General features: G+C 38.8%; 2 protein-coding genes across 2 annotated transcripts; both read right to left on the reverse strand.

The window, feature by feature from the left end:
* Nucleotides 1-938: 938 nt before the first annotated feature.
* lim2.2 (lens intrinsic membrane protein 2.2) lies at nt 939-3,151 on the reverse strand. The gene is made up of 4 exons (XM_042484205.1): nt 2,974-3,151; nt 2,080-2,220; nt 1,638-1,772; nt 939-1,009 (listed from the first exon to the last, which is right to left on the reverse strand). The coding sequence occupies exons 1-4, from the start codon at nt 3,149-3,151 to the stop codon at nt 939-941; spliced, it is 525 nt and encodes a 174-aa protein (XP_042340139.1).
* A 3,603-nt stretch (nt 3,152-6,754) lies between these two features.
* Nucleotides 6,755-22,346, reverse strand: LOC121941108 (WD repeat-containing protein 47-like). The gene is made up of 16 exons (XM_042483828.1): nt 22,203-22,346; nt 20,394-20,585; nt 20,009-20,092; nt 19,433-19,517; nt 17,925-18,233; nt 17,167-17,609; nt 14,446-14,542; nt 13,446-13,618; nt 13,100-13,345; nt 12,522-12,597; nt 11,935-12,092; nt 9,304-9,473; nt 8,841-9,011; nt 8,430-8,561; nt 7,847-8,065; nt 6,755-7,431 (listed from the first exon to the last, which is right to left on the reverse strand). The coding sequence occupies exons 2-16, from the start codon at nt 20,549-20,551 to the stop codon at nt 7,289-7,291; spliced, it is 2,664 nt and encodes an 887-aa protein (XP_042339762.1). The 5' UTR covers nt 20,552-20,585; nt 22,203-22,346; the 3' UTR covers nt 6,755-7,288.
* Nucleotides 22,347-23,079: the final 733 nt, after the last annotated feature.

The raw sequence follows: 23,079 nt of genomic DNA on the forward strand, positions 1-23,079 counted from the left end.
CAAAGTCTGAATTTTGATTACTGTGAATACTCATACTTATTTATAACCTTTTTGCTTTTGATATTTTACAGTCATCCAGGTCACAAAATATTTTAGAAGTGCAGAGTCAAATGGAACTGTACTTGCTGTTGATTACATAAAGACATTTCTTCTCTAATGCAAAAAAGACCTCTCAGTTCTGAGCTGAACTTGTACTTTAAAAAATAAAGTAAAACTAAACAGTCAGACTTTTCCTTGTTAGGTGAAGAACCTAAGGAGGCATAACACAAGAAAATCTTTCTCAGAATTCTAAGATAGCAATCTTGTAGATTCAGAAAAAGGGATTTTTCATTTTTCTCTCTCACAGGTGAATGCATGATGCAGGCCTTCTCTTATAGCTGTGGTGTTTTGTGCCTCCTGTGTGTGGCATGGCACCACCACCTAGTGGAGAATCTCTTACTCACAGACATGGCAGTAGAAAACTTTTAGAACAGATGTTTTCATTCTGATCAGTGGAACAAAACACCCAAGAATTGTTACAAGAAGTGCTTGCTTGTTTTAGCAAAATCAGTTAAAATTGATATGTTATTTCATTCAGACAAGCTAAAAGTATAATTTGTGTTCTCCATACCTAGACAATAAAATGTTTAATAAAAATGTTTAATGGCCAACGCGTGACTTCTAAAGTGGACCTAGGTTTGATAAGGTGTTAAAACAATTGCATTTGGTAATGTATGGTGCCAGATAAGCTGATCTGCCAATTTCCCTCCCATAAAAGGTAAGTTGTTTTTTAAATGTTGGAGTCAACATAAAAAAAATATTGTTTTAATTGAATCAGAGTTGCAGTGAAACCACACAGGAGTTGATGATTTCTATTTATTCCATTCTAGGTAGCCTCTCAGAAGCAGCAGTGACATTCATTGCAACAGTCCTGGAGCTAATCATCATGTCTGTCTTGTTCAGCTGTCCGGGGTATTTGAAGGAGCAGGTTCAGCAGTGGTCCGCTGGTAAGCACAGAGCTGAAACACTCCTGAAAGATACCAGAACATTCAGATACACAATAATCTCCAAATATAATTTCTTACATTTCATTTCTTTAAGATATGTTTTGTATGGAAGTTATTATTGATACTGAAGAATGAAACTTTCAAATCTTACACAAAGTTTGATTATAAATTCCATACATACAATAGTTGTGCTAAATTAATGAATTAGCTGACTATAAAACAAGGGAAGGAGAACCAAAAGATATTTAAAAATGTTGCCTTTTTTGTAACCTGCTGGTTTAAGGCAGCGACTTAATTCAATTATGCCTCTGGGCTGCTACATTACCATCTAATCTAAAGTAGTTTTGCCAATGCACAACATCATTAGCATCAGATCCTAGATGCATAATACAGTATCTCACACAGCCACTTAGTGTGTGTGTGTTTACTTGGTTCAGAGTATGGAGATCTAAAGGTGCAATAACTCTTTGTTTGTTTTTTACACACCCAAAAAATGTGCCATGTTGCAATGTACACTTTTACATGCTTTTATCTAAGATGCTGATAATAACTGTTGTGCCTACAGGTCACTCACAATTAAGTTATTTGTGTTTTTCAATTATTTATTTTGTAAATAATTGAAAAACACAAATAACTTAATACAAGAAATACCTGCTGCAAAAGCCAAAATGATGGCCACCCAGCCAATGATGTAGGACCAGGAAAAGCGCCAGTCCAAGAAGCGTTTGCCAAAGAAAGTTACGGTCACCCCAGTGTAAATTGCCAAAGCCAGCAGAGCAAGAAAACCTGGGAATTGAGAGAGAAAGGAATATTTAAAAAGTAAAGAATGAAAAAAAGCAAACCAGATGTATGTAAGAAACTCCAACCTATATAACCTGACAATATATGTAGAGCACACTAAGTCCAACCACTGTTTTAAGCACATTGATAAAAGGTTCCAGACAAGTCTAATGTAAGGAAAATGGCAACCATAGCAACATGGTTTTACAATTAATTTTTGATTTCACAGCAATTGCTGTGTGATCTAAAATCACTTTGCCTAGATGGACAATCAAATGTACAAGGAAATGAACTTGCTAATTGTGTGTGTTACCTGACAGGACCAAGGCAATGCCACCTGTACGGACCCTCCTGTTTTTGGTGCCGTTAGTGAAGGCGCTCAGGCCGAGCACCACGCCAGCGAAGCAGCTCAGCACCGCCAGCAACATAAAGGCCCGTGTAGCGTCCCAGAAGGCTGGACAAAAAAAGGTCAGGACCACATGTACACATCAACAGATACATCCACTTGAATTTGCCTTAAATACTGAAATTTTAGTTTGCATGCTGGCATCTTTATGTTTATGTTAATTTGTCATTTTGAAAGACAGCCCAGTAAAAATATTTAGCTACTTTTTTAAACAGGAGTAATGTGCTTTGGCTTGCATAAATTAATAAAATTGTAGGTTGTTTTCTAGATAGATCAGCTTGCTGACAAATCTGCATGTTATTGGTATTTGATTTGAAAAAAGCATACTGTCAATGTGTTTGATATTAACTGATTTCACGTTTACTGAATAATTGATCTGTGAGACATTATCAGATTATATACATAAATAAGTTATGTTTCTAATTTATTAACATTTTGGAGGGAGTCATTTCCTTAGAAACTTTCAATTGGTCCAAAACAGTGGTTTCCAAAACCATCCTAATCATGTACCCCCTTTGAAATCTGTTTTCAGTTGAGTATCCAACTACCTGCGCAAAACATTTTTGGAATAAACACATTGTAAACATTGTAAACGTAAATTGAAAATAGGGATTTGTTTTATCAGACTTTTACTTTTTATATTTATTTACATGTTTTAGTGAATTTATTAAAGTATCTTTTTTCATTTTATTTTTTTTTAGGAATTATTCATTACTGATATTTTTTCAAATTTTTCATGTCTCCCCGCACAACAGTTTTCAAAAAATTTGTTTGCCCAAATGCCACTTCTAAACTACTCACCTACAGTTATGGTGTGTGCATGGCATTTGTGGTTGATGCAGAACCTCCAAAGCCCCTGATTGGCTGAGCTACCCGAGTATCGATACTGCATCCAGAAATCCGTTGCTGTAGACACAATGAGAAGCACAAGGGCAGCCACACCACAGAGTGTGCCCCCTCCTGCTAAAGTATACAGCATCGTGAAGAAGCCAGGGGAAGAGCTGTCCTAAACATTCAGCAACTGTTCAGGGAAGACAGGACAGGGTGGAAAAATGTGCATTGTTTAGAATGCCAAAAATTGTCCATTTTGCATCATCATCTACATCTGCTCAAGAGCACAAAAGTCAAGTTTCTTTGCCTGTTCCACATTCTAGTATACTCAAGCCCATCCTTCTTCGAGTCAATCCGGTATCATAGTTTTTGCAAGTAAGAACAGAAGTTTCTTGGATGAGCTGCACATCTACATTAGCAAAACATCTGTTATGGGGGGTGTCCACACTAGCTTAAGCTTAGGTGCATTTTCTTGCTCACTGTAGATCCAAAGCAGACAGAAGAGATTGATCACACACCAAAACTTAATGTCCTGAAAAATACCAGTCCTTACTGTTTTAAATATAACATTTCAATCATACATGCCAGCACATCAGCAAATCATTCTTTAGTGTCAAATTGGTTACAGCCAGCAAAGCACTTGACCCAAACTGCTGTATGACAATAAGCTTGCCTATCAGGCAGTTCAGAGCCATTGTTCACCACTAATTCCCCTCTATGCAACACAAACTAATCTTCCAGTACTGAGCAACTGAACTGTCAGCAGTGTTGCTCTCTGTCACACAGCCAGCACACCAATGATTTCATACACTTATTTTGACTCCTGTACTCATTGCTGCAGCTCTTGCAAATGCCTAAATTCCAAAATCAAATCCAAATGAGATCTGTATATCTGATTCCCAAATATGTCTGACAATTTTTTGTCTAGAAACATGAACAAAAATCAGGGTCCCAGTAGGCCCAAACTGATAGCTTTAAAGATGTTTTTACTTGACAGAGATCTCCAATCCATCTCTTCTATCTTTGTAGTTCCGCATATTCTCCAAAAGCAGGTTCTTACTGTAGTTGTTGTTGTTTCTCAGAAACCCTCAAAGAAAGTAGAATCTTTCTGGAAGTACAGTAAAAACAGGTTCTATGTAAGTCCAAGTTATTTTCTGATACCTCTGGGTTGGCCGCTGTCTCTCCAGGGTTGCTGGTTGTGACAGTGTGCGTATCCTTTTTAAGCCCTGTACCCCTGGCTCTCATTGTCCACCCCACAAAAGAGGGAATGATCGAGCGCAGCATGTGAGTGATGGTAAATCCCTGCTAGCGCTCTTCTCTGCAGTAACCTCCATCCCCCATCACCTCAGTCTCTAACCTCTTGCACTTTTGCATCTCTCTGTGTCCTCCTGCATGACTTCCTTCTTGTTCCTTCTGTCTTCAATTTCTTCCTGCATCTTTTCTGCAAAGTTGTTAAACACACCAAAATCCTACAGTAAATGCAGTATGATTGTTTTTTCTGCCAAACCATGAACATGTCCTAAACTCAAGTTTATCCACATCAGTGGTGGAAGTGTAGTATAGGCCATCCTTATATGAATAAGCAAAATAGGGCAGAAAACCTAGAGCAGAAAATATGTGTTTGTGCACCTTGCATATGTCAGGGGAATAAAAAGAACATCTTATTAATTTTAATTTGTGTGTTCTATTTGGCAAAATAACACACCCACACAACAAGCAGTTTGATGACATTTTGTATCTTTATTCCATCAGTGGACTTACTGATCCAAAGTGTAACTTTAAAATACCTTTATTTACTATTTGTTCAAAAGCAAGAGCATTAGACAGCCACTATTTGATGATTTCAAACATTTGAACTCCATTGACCCCTGTGGCATCTCCATCATTACACAGAAACATTGTTTAAAATCACACAGGTTTCAAATGACATTGCCATGTTAAGCCACTACATAATGTCAAATATTATGCAAAGTACCCGCTTCACTCTCACATCCATCAGGTGTCTGCATAGGTGCTCAGTAAAAGTGAGGATAAAATCAGAGACTTCTCTGTGTAAGTCAAATATGTGACAAGATTTGTTGTTTCCAATTGTGCAATCCAGCAGCATCACTGTGTTTAAAGTGCCTCTTTACCATTGTTTTGACTTTAGCCAGCTAACATTTCTTTGATAATTTTTGGTTTTTGTTGTTTTTCTTTTGGTTTTTTTTTTAGGGGCTGGATAATTTTTCAGTGTTTCATATTGTGTAATACTCTTTTTGGCCACAAGAGGCTGAATGCGAGTGTTAGGACTAAAAGCATTCTTGTTTTCTTCCAGGTGAAAAAGATTACAGCGATGTTACATAACTTGCTTACAAACAATACATGTACCCTGTGTTTAGAGATTAAAACTCAACTGGAGGAAAACTTGGAAAAACATATCATCCTCTTGTGGTCGAAATTAGGATAACAATTACAAACACAATTTTCTTAAAACCCGAATTTAAAAAAATAAAAAATGACCTGCCAAAAGTTTTTTTTAACAGATTTGTTTTTCTTATTTGCCTTCTGTAATAAAATACCATTACACTCACTTTTTCAATAGTAACAGACATAGGGGAAAACACTGGGAATTCATACAAGTGCCCACAAATTCCAATGAGTGATCATTTCCTGCATTAGTGACATAAAAAGAGGCATATGGCATATGATAAAGTATCAAAATAAAGCTGCAAATGAATAAATAAATCTCTCAATCAATCCTCACATCCAAAAATCTATACAAATGTTACAAAAAGGCACATTATGATATGCATCACCAAACGTGGCTTCTTTTCACAACATGAAGAGTCCGGCTCACTGTGCCCTATAGAAGCTACAGAGACAGCAATTGATTTACATTGCATCAAACTCTGTATAGCTGACTTTATGCTTTGTACAAAATTGTGACTAAAATGTAGTTTTATAGTTTGGCATTGTGAGAAAAAAAAAACTAATTTGATGGTATGTTTGCGGTGAATTTACTAGACCCTTCAATCCAGGCATCATCAGCCGTCTCTATAGTCTAACTACATATTTGCCAACTACATTTTTGCAGGCTCCAAAAGGTATATTTTCTGTGCTTTACTTACAAAAGCTAAAGGTGTTAAGCGAACACACACACACCTTGAATGGGCACTGAACCTCACATGAATTCTGAATATAAACATTAATGCTAAAATTTAATGTTTACTCTTTTTAAAGCATTTGCAAAGTTTTCTGATTAGCTTTCTTTAATTTGTTTTACTTATAATTACACACATTTTCAGAATTTTGCATTTGCTTGCACACACACTGGAACATATTCACAAAGACATATACAGTGGTATGAGAAAAGCACACACACAAACACACACAACCAAGACTGTCATTTTCAACCTCAAAACACATATGTCACGCTATTTATACACACACACACACACACACACGTAACTCTGAACTGCACAGCATATGAACAGCTTAACACTCACAGTATATATGCACACAGACACACACACTCCAATGATGCCAACAGGGGACTGGCGGGGAAACTATTTCTTTTTTTTAAAATTTAGAATCAAAATTCTTTCTCATAATATTACTGCAAATGTGCTACTTTTTTATAATTTTAGAAAGAAATTGCTGAGAGGGGAAGGGTAAAAGTCTAGTCAAAGTCTGATGTCAAATCCGTTTCAGTAATTAAATCTGAAAGAAATATCTTACAATTGACCTTTTCAAGTGTGATTTTATCCTGCTTTATTTGTATTTTTCTGTCAATTTTAGATTCTTAAATAAAAATTTCTTTCCTGCCTTCTGGGTTTTAATTCATTGTTCAGTATGTGTATGAACAACTGCCTGGGGCTGAAATCCATTCACCCAACAGGGGAGTGTTAAGAATAGTGTGTGTGACTTATTTGTTAAAACACACGTGCCAGCAAGCAGAAGCAGTGCTGAGTATGGACTTTAACACTCACATACCTTCAGGTTCCCTCTTGGCTGTAGTTTTAAAGAAATCACTAGAGGGTTTAAGACATGATTTTAGTATGATTTAGAGCATGACCAAGAAGGGACTTCCACAGTTTCCCATGTTGGCTCTTTGGTCCCCTGTTGGCGAGTGTGTAATGATGGCTAAGTCCAGTGTTCAATAAGTACGCAAGTGCACATACACATACACACACATGCACACGCACACACACACACCCTGCAGCAGTTAGTGATCCCTTGCTAGGATGTTGTGTTCTTGTGCTTCCTGCTGCTGCTGCTGTTAACCAGTGTTTCTCCAGTGAACAGCTCAGGGGCCCGGTGCCCACAGGACAACAGTTCGATCTGCAGAGGAGGAGAGGAAGGTCTGGTCATGCGGATGCCACCTACACTGGATCACCTTGTCCCAGTGCTCCCCTGCCACCGTCTGAGGGAGGGGCTTTGTTAGGTCACCTGGGGTCAGAGGAAAGAAAGGTGTCACACAGGAGTGGCAAACAGTGGGATCAAGCGCCCAACGCTGACAGTGTGCTGCATTAATATGGTGGCCAAACGATCATATATATAAGTATGCCTTGCCTTGAAAGCAACATTTCTCATGACATCATAGTCTCTTGTACTGCAGGCACCATTTTAGTTAAGAATGCATTTATATTTGTACTTTGAGAAGGCCATTTTCGTAAAACATTAAATAACAGGCATTAGGTAACGTTTAATCTTTTCAAATTGAATTTTATGATCAAAAATGAACTCTGATTAATTTTTTTTAAAACACTTGGTATACAGTATTTGTATTTTGCTACACTGTATTAGCAAAATACTGTATACAATATGTATTTTGTTGCTTTCTCTAGCCTGCAGGCGATCATACCTTGAAGGTCACTGATTATGATTTTATTGTCATAAGAGCCGGTGAGGAGATGATGGGCTCCAGGTGAGAAGCGCACTGAGCGGATGTCACTGCTGTGAGGGCGGTATGTCTGGACTATGCGGCCTCCTTTGATGTCATACAACATGCAGGTACTGTCCTCCTGACCAGTGGCGAGCAGGCGGCCGCTGGGATCAACTGCAACCGAAGCAACTGCACTTCCTGTGTAAAACAGAGTGGTGGTAAGTAAGAATATTGCTGCAGCCTGCAACTGCCTACTCTTTGTTTTTTCTTTACTTAGATTTATACTAAAAGCACGGAACTTGGAATTTGTTTTATTCATTGAGAGCCCAGTGCTGCTTTTTTTTTTTTTATCTATGGGACAATAACTTAGAATGATCTGAAATGTCTTATTTAAAATCTGTTCAGGTTCAGCTGTTCTGTGTTCCAGAAATCTTCACAAAGCTTGAGTGCCTTCTTGTGGATTAACTGTGATACCACACTAACCTGTAACAATGTGGTATGGTATAAGTCATTTGCAGCCAAGCAAAAGATCAGTCTTAATGAAAATCATGATGCAACTCACCTGAGCCATGCAGAGTTGTGCCAACCACCCTGACACAGCTTGGGACCCGCAGGTCCCAGAACCGGACTGTTTTGTCCTGGGATCCGGAGGCAATCATCCATCCTCCCCAGGTATACAGAGTCAGAATGTGACCTGTTCAACCAAAATGGTGACATCTTAATTACTTTCCATGCTATATCTTTATGTTGTCATACTTAGTTTTTAATTTTATTTATTTATTTATTTTACAAGCCCTGCTTGATGCAGTTATAGCTATTTTGTGGTACTGTACCTAAGACTTAATTTGTTTCTCATTGGGAAAAAAATGATCTATGTAGACAATCAAACTTGTATGCAAACTGATTTCAAAATCCTAGATTTCCTTAACACTGTTCCTTTCACAATTGCAGAGAAGAACTTTGGTTAATGTACCAGTGTGTCCACTCAGGGCGTGAAGGCCCTGTCCTCTCTGACAGTCTGTTGTGTAGATGTTGCAGTCTCCAGCCCCAGCACTGATCAAGATGGATCCTCCACTCTCAGGACCCTCCATGAAGGCCAGGTCCCTGATGGTACCATCATGCATGCTGAACTCCAGGTCTGGGCCTGAATCACAAGTGTACAAACCATTACCTAAATATCAGGTAAAAAAATAAATGCCTTCTCTTAATTATTCTTCTTGAAAGGCTATTTTACTTGTTCCACATTTTATTAAGCACAGTTAACTTTTTCCAAATCACTTTGACCACAACAGATGCAACTTGACCCTTTTAGAAGTAGGGAAATGCTCATAGGTAGGTCAGTGATCATTTAAACATAGGTCTGTACTGTTCAGGTCAAGCATCTGTGAAAATGAACAGTACTTATCAACTACACACTAAAACACATAAAATATTACCTGTGGCATTGCAGCTGTCTGCATTGAAAGGCAGGACTTTGACAAATTTATCATTGGAGCCAGTAGCCAAAAGTTGTCCACAGTGGCTCCAGGCTACACAGTAGATTGAGCCCTTGTGGTGTTTGTTTCTCCTGAAGCGCACCGCTGGCTGCTTCACCGCACTAGAACCACTGAAAAAGCAACCAAATACAAGACAGACTGAGAAATGTGTGGGAAGGTTTGAATTTGAAAATGAATTTAAGCTACAAGCAGTGATGAAAGGACCCCCTGTATGTCAGGGTAGTGGTGAACTCTGGCTAAAGCGGTAGATTATTTCTGTGAGAGTCAGATAATGCATGCAGAGAGTTTGGAGCCTGGAGTGAGATATTTCACATGATGTAGTACTTCCAGTGCCCACTAGATGGAACTGGAGGGTACAATAATTCGACATCATCTTGGTGTACATCATTTGCAGACCAAACCATGAAAATTTTATGTTAATTAATTAATTAATATCAAAACAAAAAATTTGGAATATTGACTTTGAACCTCAGCCAGGGGAAGGTAAGTTTTACAGGCAGCTTCCCAGAGAAGAGTCTGGAGAGCAACCTAAAACAGTGTTGAAATGGCTGAAGGTTTAGCTCAGTTGATTAGAGTGCTTGTCTGTAGACTGTGAGATCAATGGTTTGAACTCAGCTCAGGACAGATGATTTTTGCAAGCAGCTGTCCAAACCACAGAGGGAAAAAGAATGCCAAAAATAGCATAAGTGTCAGTTGGATTAGCTTTAAGTGTTTCAGGTTGTGAAATTGAACATTATCCAAGACAGGTGAGTTTTAAATACTGCTGTCCACACAAGTATGAAAAAGAACGTCGAAAACAGTTTGAGTGTCAGAAGGTTTGGCTTAGTGGGTTAGACAGCTGGTTGGTGACTCTGAGGTTGTGGGTTTGAGCCTTGCTCTGGACAGGTGACTTTTGAAGTTTGTTGTCCAAATGTGAAGGCTAAAGAGAACATCCAAAACAATATAAATAACAGAAGTGTGGCTCAGGGGAAACAATGGCTGGTTGGAGGCTCCTAGGTTGGTAGTTCAAGCCCCACATGCCAAGAGGTTATGAAATGGTATAAAATCCATGGCTGAAATTTAATGACAGAATTGGTGAAAACTATACTTATACAAGACAAGGAGACAAAGAGACAGTTGTGTCACAAACAAAATACCATACTCTTGAATATTAAAACATATCAGTACTCTCTAATGAACAAAGTATGTTATTACATCACAGCTGAGTCAGACAGATATTCCTTGATTTCAAAAGATGCATCTGCCGATACTGGTTTTACCTGTTCACCTGATTTATCGGCCAAAGCGATATATCACTCAGCTTTACATGCCTTAATTTGTTCTGCAATAACACAGTCTGTGTCTAAATTGTATGAATCTACAGCCAAGTTATATTTTATGGCATAAATAAAACAAAATATCGGCTGATATATCTGTCTACTGATATAAGGGTCATAGGGGGTTGAAACGGAAAATTCAGTATTGGCAGTGACGTCTGTCTAAAATTGACAGACGTCACTGCCAATACTGAATTTAATGTTTCCTGACCATATGACCCTTATATTAGCAAAGCAGACAGATATTAGCCGAGACTTTATTTACAGAGTTACAAAGTGCTTTACAATACCAAACTGTACAATATCATCTTAAATCTTACATATATAATATCATCTTTAATCTTAAAATATATATATATCTTTGTCAATATCTTTTTTTCTGACTTTACTTAGTGAATTTTCCCTGCCAAGAATTTCATTTTCAGCCTGACTCATATATCACTTGAATTTTCAACACACCATAGAAACTGAATTTTCTGTTCCCAGTAAGATTTGATCTCACAACCTTAAGGTCATATAGCAAACGGCTTTTTCGGAGCTAATCCTCCTGGCACTTCCTCTGTTTTTGAAGTTCCCTTTGGCCAATGAGTTCTGTCTAAACTTGACAGATGTCACTGCCGATACTGATTTTTTTGTTTCCTGACCATATGACCCTTACATTATCAGAGCAGACAGATTTTAGTCATGATTTTATTTACAGAGTTACAAAGTGCTTTACAATACCACACTATACAATATCATCTTAAGTCTTACATCTTTAATATCATCTTTATTCTTAAAATATATATCACTTTGTCAAAAAGACAAGCCAAACACTTCACCTGATTTATCTGCCAAAAGAATATACAATAAATAGCTGAGTGATGTATTGTTTTAACAGATATATCAGGTGAAGTAATTGGGTAGTCTTAAGGACAAAACTATATATATTTTAAGATAATTTTTTGCCGACTTTATTTAGTGAGTTTTCCCTGCCAAGAACTTCATTCTCGGCCTGACTCATATGTGTAGAATTTTTGACAATGCAGAAACTGAATTTTGTGTTCCCAGTAAGATTTGATCACATGACCTTTCTGTATCATTGAAGTTTGGTTTGGCCAGTGAAGTCTGTCTAAAATTTCAGATTTCACTGCCAAAACTGAATTTTCTGTTTCCTGAAAATTCAGTATTGGCAGTGACTGTTCATGTATTCTCTTGTACACAAATAACTTATTATCTTGTAAGAATATTTGTAGGGACCTGTTAATGCTCCTACCTGGTAGGCAGTGTTTCTGGATAGCCACAGACTCTCAGGGTTTTTGAGTTGGAGCCCACAGCATAGAGCGCTCCAGAGGGATGGAAGGCCACTGCACGCACCGCCTGAGTGTCCTCCAGCTGGTTCACTTTAACAAACTGTGCTTTGGACTTTCCCGGCTGTAAAGGTCAGAAAAAGTCTTTTGAAATATGATCTACATGTACATCTACATTGATTTTTAAATCACAACTAACTGTCCAACTTTAGTGGATCATAACATTTAAGGTATTATTTTATTCTGCAGATGCTCCAGTTCAAAATGTGACTAAACTTTGGTAGAGATCCTAGTTTTTGAGACACAATAAAGGACAAAAAATGGTCCACAATAGACAGGCTTGTTTTATACAATTTCTACTAAGTCAATAAAATAGGTATTGCCAAAATTGTGTATCACAGCAACCACAAGAGGTTGTTGAGCAGTCATAAATGTGCATAAACACTATAAGGCTGATGGGCTTATGCCTGTCGGGAATGACAAATGTGTAGATATATAGCATATATAAACATTCAGGACACAATAAAGCTACTAATACTAAAGTTTTCTGTACCTCGTGTGAGTTCCGTGACGCAGAGCAGCCAGAATCCTCTTGGACTGAGGGGCAGAAACCTCTGATTCTCTCAGCACTACTAATAAAAAACACATAAACACCTTCAGCTTAATTAATTCTATGTAATTTAGTATAATTTGTTTTGGACATTTTTATTGTTTCACACCATAAAGATCAGCATTTTGAAATACTGCAGAGAAACACAGGGATAAATGTTCCCTAATTACTGATTAATAATAAATCAAAATGGAATGTAATCATTGCTTGAGGATAACTAGTTGTTTTTTTTAAGTTGATTTTTGAGGCTTTTCTTGCCTTTATTATAGTGCAATGAGTGATAGGAAAGGGGGAGAATGGGCATGACACTCAGCAAAGGGCCGCAAGGTGGAATCTAATCCGGGCCGCTGCAAAGGACTCAGTCTACATGGGGCAGACACTCCAGCTTGAGGATAACTAGTCAACATCAAATTACCTTGCATGATGTTGATTAAGTCAAAGCTTAAGAAAAACATATGACACTAGTTCTGGGTAGTTGATGTTGTGGTGATGACATGATCACACACTCTGCAGACTGTTACCTCTGACTGGCAGGAACTGGGGACTCGCTGAGGTAAGGCAAGCCTTGGCTCCCGGTCTTTAACGGGGTGCTGCTGGTCCCTCCACCTGGCCTGTCCCTATGCGGCCCTGTGTCTGGGTTGTGGTGGGTGTTGGTTGTTCTGGGACTGGACATGCTGGTGTTCCCCGGCAGTCCGTTCCACTGTGCCATCACCTCATCTCCTCTGTGGTCGATGCCCACATTCATCTCCTCCAACTTCTGAATCGATCTAGACAAAAACAAGATCTCTTTGTCTCAGCTCAGGTCATACTGAGGTTGTGTTGCAGTCATTAAATCACTGATGTTGAATCTTATTATTACTTCCTCACCTACTGAGGAAGGTCTCGGTGAGGTTGTTTTGGGCTTCGTCCAGTGGCTTCACACCTCCCTCGAGCAGCATCTGCTGGTAAAGCTGTCTCTGCTGTTGCTTTTGTTCCAGATGCTGCTGCACTCGGAGACGCTGCCTGTAATACTCCTGGATGTGCTCTGTGGAGTCGGCACGCTGGACATACAGACATGCACACAGTGAGTGAAAAACACTCTTGTTTTTGCAGAAGATATAAAAAACCCTGAAGCAATTTTTTAAACTAGATTTGTTTTACACCATATAGCCATTTAGCTTTGACCAATACTTTTTAATGCCTTTCAATTTTATCTGCAGCAACGCTTGGTAATGCTCATTGCTATTACACACACATGCAAGAGCAGACACACAATACACAAACTCTTCAAAAAGCCACGACCAACAACTCTTCAACTCTCAAGGCCTCATCCTCTATCATCTATCCCATAAAAAGTTTTCAAGGACCTCATCTTATCCAATCCAATCGCAAGATACTTTGCTCCTCTGGATGGGACCTGGGATGCATAAAGATGAGTAATGATGGAAGCAGCGGGCCGTCTTGGGTGTGACCGCACATCAAACCAGATTATCTGCCTCCAGCATCCGTGACCTCCTCCCTCTTCACTGGGACAGGTGCCCCTTTGACAAGTATGGTAGAGAATCGGGGAAGGACTTATGGGGTGGTGTAGGTGTGCAAGACTAGGTGGTTCAGGAGGTTCAGGGGAAAAGTATTCTTAATCTCTTAAATCTGGATTAATAACTTTGGAGGAAAGACAGACTGAAAACCTAACTTTGACTCAAGTGACCAGACTAACAACCATGGCTATTTGTTTTTACAGTCTACACGAGTCATGAAACCATTCATCCAAAGCCACCAGAGGTCAGATGCTCCACTCCTCTATATCTGAAATGTCTTTATGCTTGCCATTGATCTAAAGTCTATACTACATACAACAAAAAAGGCACTGCCTGCAGTTTTTTATTACCTCATTTGTTTCTGTGCTGCAGGGTGGCCCACCATCTTTTCCCGGGGTCAGAGGTGTACGTGTGGTGTTGGGTCCATCCAGCCCATGTGGTTGCTTCCTATAACCAGGAAAGTATATGTGTTCATTCACAACAGCTTTTTTAAAAATCTGAATTAATTAAGACTACTATACTATGATGTTTTTTGTGTGTTAATTTGAAATAACCCTCTATATTACAAATTTGCCGGTAGGAAACATACCCATTTTTTACCTTTGACACTCACAGAATACATCCCCAGTTATGATGCAAAACTTTGACAAAGAGGTAGAACCATAAGTAACCTATAGCATTGTTTAAAGAGTTTCTTTTCAGACTTTCTCTCAAGGACCAGCTCAGCCTCTTTCAGTCTGGAAAAAACTTGATTCAGAAAAATATATGAGTAAAACTTAATTTCTAATAGTTTGATATACTTTATCTGCTAACATGTCCCAAAAACAGCTGAAAACCACATTAAAACACATAAAATAGCCTTCCATGTAAGCCACAGCATAGAAAAATGCCAAAAGGGCCAAAAACAACATCATTTGGAATGTGGAAAAATTGAGCAAAAATGCAAGGCTATAGTATGGCAAAAATGTCAAAATGTGACATGTCCCAAAAACAGCTGGAAACCACATTAGAACACATAAAATAGCCTTCCAAGACACCTCATAGCATAGAAAGTTGCAAAAAGGACAAAAAACACCATAATTTGGCATGTAGAAAAAAATGACAGAATGTGCAAGGCTATAGTATGTCAAAAATGTCAAAATTTGACATGTCCCAAAAACAGCTGGAAACCACATAAGAACACATTGTCCAAGACACGTTATAGCATAGAAAGTTGCAAAACCGGCCCAAAACACCATAATTTGCCATGTGGAAAAAAAAGGGCAAAGATGCAAGGCTATAGTATGGCAAAAATGTCAAAATGTGACATGTCCCAAAAACAGGTGAAAAACACATTAAAACACATGAAATAGCCTGCCAAGACACGTCATAGCATAGAAAGTTGCCAAAAGGGCCCAACACACAATAATTTTGGCATGTGGAAAAATTGTCGGAAAAAGCAAGGCTATAGTGTGGCAAAAATGTCAAAATGTGACATGTCCCAAAAACAGCTGGAAACAACATTAAACCACATAAAATATCCTTCCATGTAAAGACACAGCATAGAAAGATGCCAAAAGGGACAAAAACGACATTATTTGGAATGTGGAAAAATTGAGCGAAAATGCAAGGCTATAGTATGGCAAAAATGTCAAATTTGACATGTCCCAAAAACAGCTGGAAACAACATTAATACACATAAAATATTCTTCCATGTAAAGCCACAGCATAGAAAGATGCAAAAAGGGCCAAAAAGGACATCATTTGGAATGTGGAAAATAAGCGAAAATGCAAGGCTATACTATGGCACAAATGTAAAATTTTGATATGTCTCAAAAAGAGCTGCAAACCACATCAGAAAAGATGAAATAGCCTTCCAAGACATGCCATAGCATAGAAAGTTGCAAAAACACCATAATTTGGCATGTGGAAAAAATGAGTGAAAATGCAAGGCTATAGTATGGCAATAAAATCAAAATTTGACATGCCCCATAAACAGCTGGAAACCACATTAAAACACAAAATAGCCTTGCAAGACATGCCATTGCATAGAAAGTTGCAAAAAGGGCCAAAATCCCCATAATTTGGCGTGTGGAAAAATTGACCGAAAATTCAAGGCTATAGTTTGGCAAAAATGTCAACTTTGACTTTTCCTTAAAACAGCTGAAAACCACATTAAGCCACATAAAATAGCCTTTCAAGAGAAGTCATTGCATAGAAAGCTGCAAAAAGGTTAAAAAACACAATAATTTGCCATGTGGAAAAAATGACCAAAAAAGCAAGGTTATAGTATGGCAAAAATGTCAAAATTTAACATGTCCTAAAAGCAGCCAAAAACACCCCTGAATAGCCTGTCGAGACATGCCGTATCATAGAATGTTGCAAAAAAGGGATAAAACCACCATAATTTGGTATGTCGAAAAATGTTTCAAAAAAATGGTCACAGGAAAGCGTGTCTTAAACAGTATAAAAAAGTGATATTACATCATGAAATTGTAAAAAAGAGTAACAGTGCTATATGTCATGAAGATGTTGAAAAACCCACATCATATGGTCTGCAAATATAATTGTTTAAAAAATGCATAGAATCATATGGAAAAAATGGGGGAACAAACCCTCGGAAAAAAAAATCACAGAATAGTATGTCAAAACAATGTTAAAAATGGTCATAGTATGGTGTAGCCTCTCATTGTATAGTATGCCAAGAAAGTGTAAAATGATCAAGTCACTGCATATGTATGTCAAAAAAATAAATAAAACATCATAGTATATTATGTCAAAATTTCTTTTTAAAAAAATCATAGAATAGTATGTAATAAAGCTTGCCACATTTGAGAATTACTTTTCACATTCAACACAAGTGACATCTACAGAAATGTAAATCAATATATATTTTTGTTTTATACATGGTAAAATAAGGTGTGTTGATCCTACGCAGGACAAACTGTTTTGCCGTGATACGGGGACAATGTTTTTGTAAATCCAAGGTGCGGTATGCTTTGACGTGCACTGTGCAGTGCTGCAGACATCCACGGAATTACACCAACAATCGTTTATTCCAATTGTGCTGAACTGGACTATTTACTACTTACTTTTCAGGTGAATCATCCTGCTGATGCACATTATTCTCCACTAGGCTGCGACTGAGGGCAGACTTCATGTTCCCTTCCATGCCTCTCTTGTCCTGGGCTGCCAGACCATGGGACAGGCCGTCCAATGCCGGGTTGAGGGATCTGGACATGTAGGTGTCTGCTGAATGAGGCCGCTGGCGAAAGGGTGAGGTGGGGCAGCAAGGAGACAGGCGGTTAATTAATGGAGTGAGGAGGTCGGCGTGGCCAGCCTTGCTGGGCTTCACCAGACGTTCCACGTGGATGTTGAGGGTCTTTTGCTCAAAAGCGCAGGAGAAGGCACCTGGAGAGACGTTCTGCAACCAGGAAAGTAGCGACAAGTCCAGTTCATCACAGCCATTCCCGCAAAGCAAATCCACGCCGAGCAGCACCTCACCCTCTGTGATCTCCTCACCAGTTGCTTTACTCTAGAAAACAAAAAACGAGGGGTTTGACCATCAAACATGACTAAAAATGTTCTTTGTGTGTGTGTGTGTGTGTGTGTGTGTGTGTGTGTGTTAGCCCTGACAATTTCAAATAAATAGGAGTGCAATCAAATCTAATGTTTTTGACTGATTTGATTGGAACTTAAGATTACATTAGATGACAAAAACAACACACACAAACAACTGAGTACCGTGCATTAAAATGTCTTTTAATAGATTTTTGAGTACCTCTATAGGTTTGGAGAATTAACGTTAAGTTTGAGCCTTGTAACCCTTTTATTTTGGGTATCACATTACCTGACAAAACTCAACACAGCACTCATAAAGGATCCCTTTGATGAGCAGCTGGAAGAGGCGGTTTCCACTCGCCCTGAAGCCAGCCTCGCTCAGCTTCCTGTCAGCAGGGATGAACTCAGCTACCATAGCACAGGCCTCCTCGAAGCAGTGGACACGTGCCGTGCTCGGGTTCCAGTCTTTGAACTCTGCATGGTGGGTGAGACGTGGCAGAGTGAGGAGGAGACATAGCTTGCTGTAGTCTTCCTTGGTTGGACAGAACTCCTCCAGACTGTGGAGGTACTTCACCGCCGCTTGCATGGTGAGCTCCAGCTGTGGATGACAGAAAATTCATCCAGGACAAATGACTATGTGGTTGTTAAGATGATATTTTCTTAATCTGAGGTCTGTTTTTTGTAAAACCACACTTGTGTGTGTGTGTCTAAGTTGTAGAGGAGGCTTCATATTTATATTGGCTTCGGTAAGTGCATGCCTGGTTGTTTGGTGTAAGGTCATAAAATTTATTCTGTGCTGTCTTAAATCAGTCTTTTTCTTGTCTCGATTTTCTGATTAAATTGAACATTTTTATGTTGTCACGCGTTTTACGTCTTGGCTCATGCAAATAGAGAAGTTCAATGATGTGAAAATTCTTAACAACCAATAGCTGTGCTTTCTCCAACACCAAACAGGAGGCAGTAATCATGGAGGAGACTCCAGGGAGGCACAGGGAAGTGAAAAAGTCTCTGTTGTCTTGTATAGTGGAAAAGGAGAAACAGGTGGAGTTGTGGAGTGAACAGAAGTCAGTGATTAATTGGGTGTTTATCTGATCCACCAACCAGCATTTATTTAAATAAGAAATTTGAAATTAAAACAGTTTGTCTCTCATTTCAACACTCTCCTCCCACTAAAATAATGCAGCTAGCCAACAAAGGCTGATAGTGAGTTGGGCTGACGAAATCCAAAATATAAAGTTTATAGGCAAATACAGTTTACTTTTATGGATTAGATTTATGCCAAATTGACAACAATGCTGTCAACATATGGTGCCTTTTACTTGTGTTTCTAGAGTTAAGCATCTTTTGCGGATGCGTTCATCGGTAATATTTCATATTTTTTAAGGGGAGTTTGTTATATTTTTTTTCACCAGGAGTAGGATGGGATGAAATCTCAAAAGAAAAAATAGTTTTAGTCTTGCAAAAAATGATCCTGCAAGCTCCCCAGTCTTTGCTAAATCTTAAAGTGCATTACTAAAAACTCACAGTCTTTAGATATGACAGGGCGACTGAGTCCTTTAGTCTTTTTCAAAATCTGTATTATAGTCTTTAGTAGGATGTAATCACAGGCCTCCTCTACCAACCACTGAGCAGCAGAACACTAACCATGCTCAAGGGCAATTTGAATGTTTTTGGTTTCCAAGCTAGAGTCCTTCCACTGGTGAGCCCCCTCTGATGACCTCTAGGCTTCCTTACATTTGTTCATTTTACAAATTGCCAATCCTCATTTATTATTTTCCTAATTGCATATTTACATACATTCTGAGGGTCTTCAGCCGCAGACATGGCGTTATTTACACACAGAGCTTCCAGAAACTTCTGCTTCAGAATGATGTAACGGAACCTGAAAACATAAATCTCAGTATTAAGAGATATACATTTAAGACATAAACTGATAAATCCTACGGTAACATTTCTTGGTTTTGGGTTATTTTGATAAACGTGTTATTGAATCAGGTAGGACACCAGAGTTTTCACTGTTCTTTAGAAGTGTTGAGTGTTTGGTAGGAAACAGAGGCTGTCAGTGATATGACATGATCTTGCCACTACTGCACTGGGACTTGACCTAATTTCGCTCCAAAGGCTACCAGTCTCCTGCTTTACTGGTGAGTCCAACTCAGTAACCAGTGAAAGGAAACCTCAAAACTGTACTCAATATTAGACTTGAAATACAGACAAAGAAGCAACACAACTGTACTTCAAATAAGACAATTTATAGCTGCTGGAATGAGGTTCAGCGAGGCCTTTTGTTCTCATAATGTCTCAACAATAAATTAAAACTAGTCTGGTTGTCCTTAAAAAGTCACTCCTTGTTTTTTGACTAATGTCTCTCACCTTTTCTTGTCAAACTTTTCCATTCCTTCCAGAGGTTGAATGAACTGCATCACTTCCTCCCACTGCCCGTCCAGAATCAGTTGCCTGTTGAAAGCAGCAAATAAACAATTTAAGAGATTCCAGATCCCTGTTTCCATCATAATGATGCAGTTAACCCAAACCATCTGAAATGAGATAACTGTAGCATCAGACCTGTCAAATAATGGAACATGAAAAAAAGGAAGAATATGCACCTAAAGATACTGAGACACGAGCAATCCCAGATCTCAACAAATAACTCTGCCTGCTCCAAATCTGCTTCAAACATCTGTAAAACTGAAATCTTCCCTCTCAGGACACTATGATCTTTTCCGATGTGCCTCATGCGTCTGCTGTACAGTCATACCTGAGGAAAAGCATGTCATCAGAGTAGAGTCCGTTAATGACGCCGCTCTCTTTCTCTAAGGCCAGCATGCTGATGTGCAGCTTCCTGGAGTTCAGGAAGTCCAGAATCACCTTGATCACCTCGGCCTCCTTGATACTGATTGTCTCTTCTGCTGTCATGATTACAGATCAGTGGTGGCAGCTTGCAGCTTGGCTGGAATAGAGAAACGGAGAAGATGAGACATGTTACTATTCTGAAATTACTGTACGAGGGTTCCTACAGCTTGAGGCAAGTTAAATCTAAGACTTCTTAAGCCTTCTAATAAAGGCCAAAAAGCCCAAAACATAATCTTAAAAAAAAAAAGAAACAATCTTATGGTTACCATGTTGGAAAAAACAAACAAAAATAAACAATTCATTAAGCCCCCTTCCCATGTCATTTTAAGACTTTTTAAAGATTGATCTAAGACATTTCAATACAGATTAAAGCCTTACTTTACATTAATGAATTCAATGCTTTGTATGACTTTTTGGGATGTGCAGGAACCCGCCGTACATAGCCACAACTTAACTGATGTCTTTGTTTTGACTGTTGTCTAAAACAAAGACTGAACTAATTTGTTGAAGTAACAAAGATTTCGTTGCTGTGTGCCTAAAGACAATACTTAGAAAATTTCAGGACTCTTACATCATTAAAAACATGCAATTGACTGTTTTCTGGCCAAAAAGTATACTTTTTTTTCAATGTTCTTTTGAAATACTGTTTAAAAGTGAAAAAATATAAACTTGTCAGGGGACTGAGAAATGATAGTTATGTAAGGCTACTTGTTAACCAAACAATAGTTCCTTTTCGGACATACAGCACTTACAGCATTATTTGTTTTCTGTGGGTGGAGATGTATGTAATGTGAGAGAAGAGGGTTTCAACATAGCGTAACAGTTTGAGATCAATGTTAATGATGTAAGAACTAACAAAATGCTCATGCACAGGTGTAATCAACACTGACGCAAACTGGTTTAAACTCAGCAATTACATACATTCCTGCAGACTCTTCTAGTGTGTCCAGCTGCTCCCTAACAACACTGAACTGGTGATTTAAATGTAATTTATTAACAGCACTTCTGTGGGAGCCTCTGTGTATCTCCATGCTCTTAAAAATACTTAAAACTGAGTTTACTGTGATCTCCTCTAGTATTTGTTCAACCTCAGTGGCACAGTATGTCTAAATTGTAGCGTTTGTGAAATATTCCTAAAGGAGCTGCCAGCATTTTCAGTGATCTTAGCATCATCCATAACATTTTTAAAGGGGGCTGGAGTGTCTATTCTACACTTAACATTTAAAATGGCCTTATTGCACAATAATGTGGATTAATTCCCCTGTGATACTGGCAAATGTTCTAGGATGCAGTTCTTCAGGGTCAGGCTGTAAATGGTTAATTACAACGGCATCACATAGTCAGCTCTACAAAAACATAAAGGGGTCTTCATTATGCATGATCCCCTCGCTCTGTGTAAGTGCGGGAGGCAGAGCAGCCGGTGACACCGCCCTGTGCCTCCCTGCACACACAAACATCCATTTCTGGTGCTGGATGTGACAGCTGGTCTGCGGCCCAAACCTGGCAGCCTCAGCACTTTCTCTGCGCGCACCCACACCTCACCTGAGCACGATAGCGCACACGCACAAACACGAGCAGTTCAGTGGACAAGCATGCAGAGCATCACATCAGAAAATGTCATTCATTTTCCCTCTAATGTGAAGGATATATCGCGCATGGCTACCCACCGGTGTTGTTGCTAACACGCCGCCGTGAATCTGTGCCAACTCCTCACCTGTCAGTCTGCGCAAACAACACGCCGCATTAAAGCAACTCCGATCCGTCTGCAGTCTCCAAAATGTAACAGCAGGCAATCTACAAGGGAGGGCACAGGAAATGGGTCTTTAAATGATAAAATCCTTGCCAGCGTCTCTAGGAAGCTCCCTCTCCTCCTCCGTCTTGTTCACAGCTCGCGGTTGCCATGCGGACGCAGCCGCAAAGCACCAATCAACTGTAGTGATGACGCCCCGCAGCCACACCTACAGCGCAGATGTGTAAAAAAAATATGTTCTTTAAAGTTCCTAAAGCATATAAAACCAAAAAACAAACAAATAACTTTTAAAAAAGCAACAGAGAAAAACTCAAATTAGTTCAATAATAATTTCAAAATGATTTACATTTTTTTAAAATCAAAAATAGTTGCCAATTCATTTTCTGTCAGTCTGCCAATTGATTAATGGACTATTTGTTTCAGGTACACTTATCTAAACTGCTGGGCAGTTTAGTTTATAACATAACATAACATAACATAACACTGAAGCTTTCAGATAAATGTAGTGAAGCAAATTTCTTTTGTTAAATCTTGCTTTATTCCACAAAATCTATATACTTATTTGTCCCTATGCTTGAATGTGTATAGATATCTGTCACTGTAAAGTCACCCCAAAAGCTTTGGATTCATTGCTTCAAATGACCTCTACATCACCCAAAGGTGGTCAAGTAAAGTCAAAGTGTCAACGGGAAGTTTTTATTTCTTATTTTTACCATATAGGCAAAGGAAATCCTTAATGCCTCCTTAAGATTTCCCACATCAGACCGTCACCCCTTTGTTTTTTTTTACTGTAAACATTTTGCTTTCCTATCTCTTCTTATGTATGTTCTCATCAATTGTC

Source organism: Plectropomus leopardus, chromosome 3 (genome assembly GCF_008729295.1).
Source record: "Plectropomus leopardus isolate mb chromosome 3, YSFRI_Pleo_2.0, whole genome shotgun sequence".
Lineage (NCBI taxonomy): Eukaryota > Metazoa > Chordata > Actinopteri > Perciformes > Serranidae > Plectropomus > Plectropomus leopardus.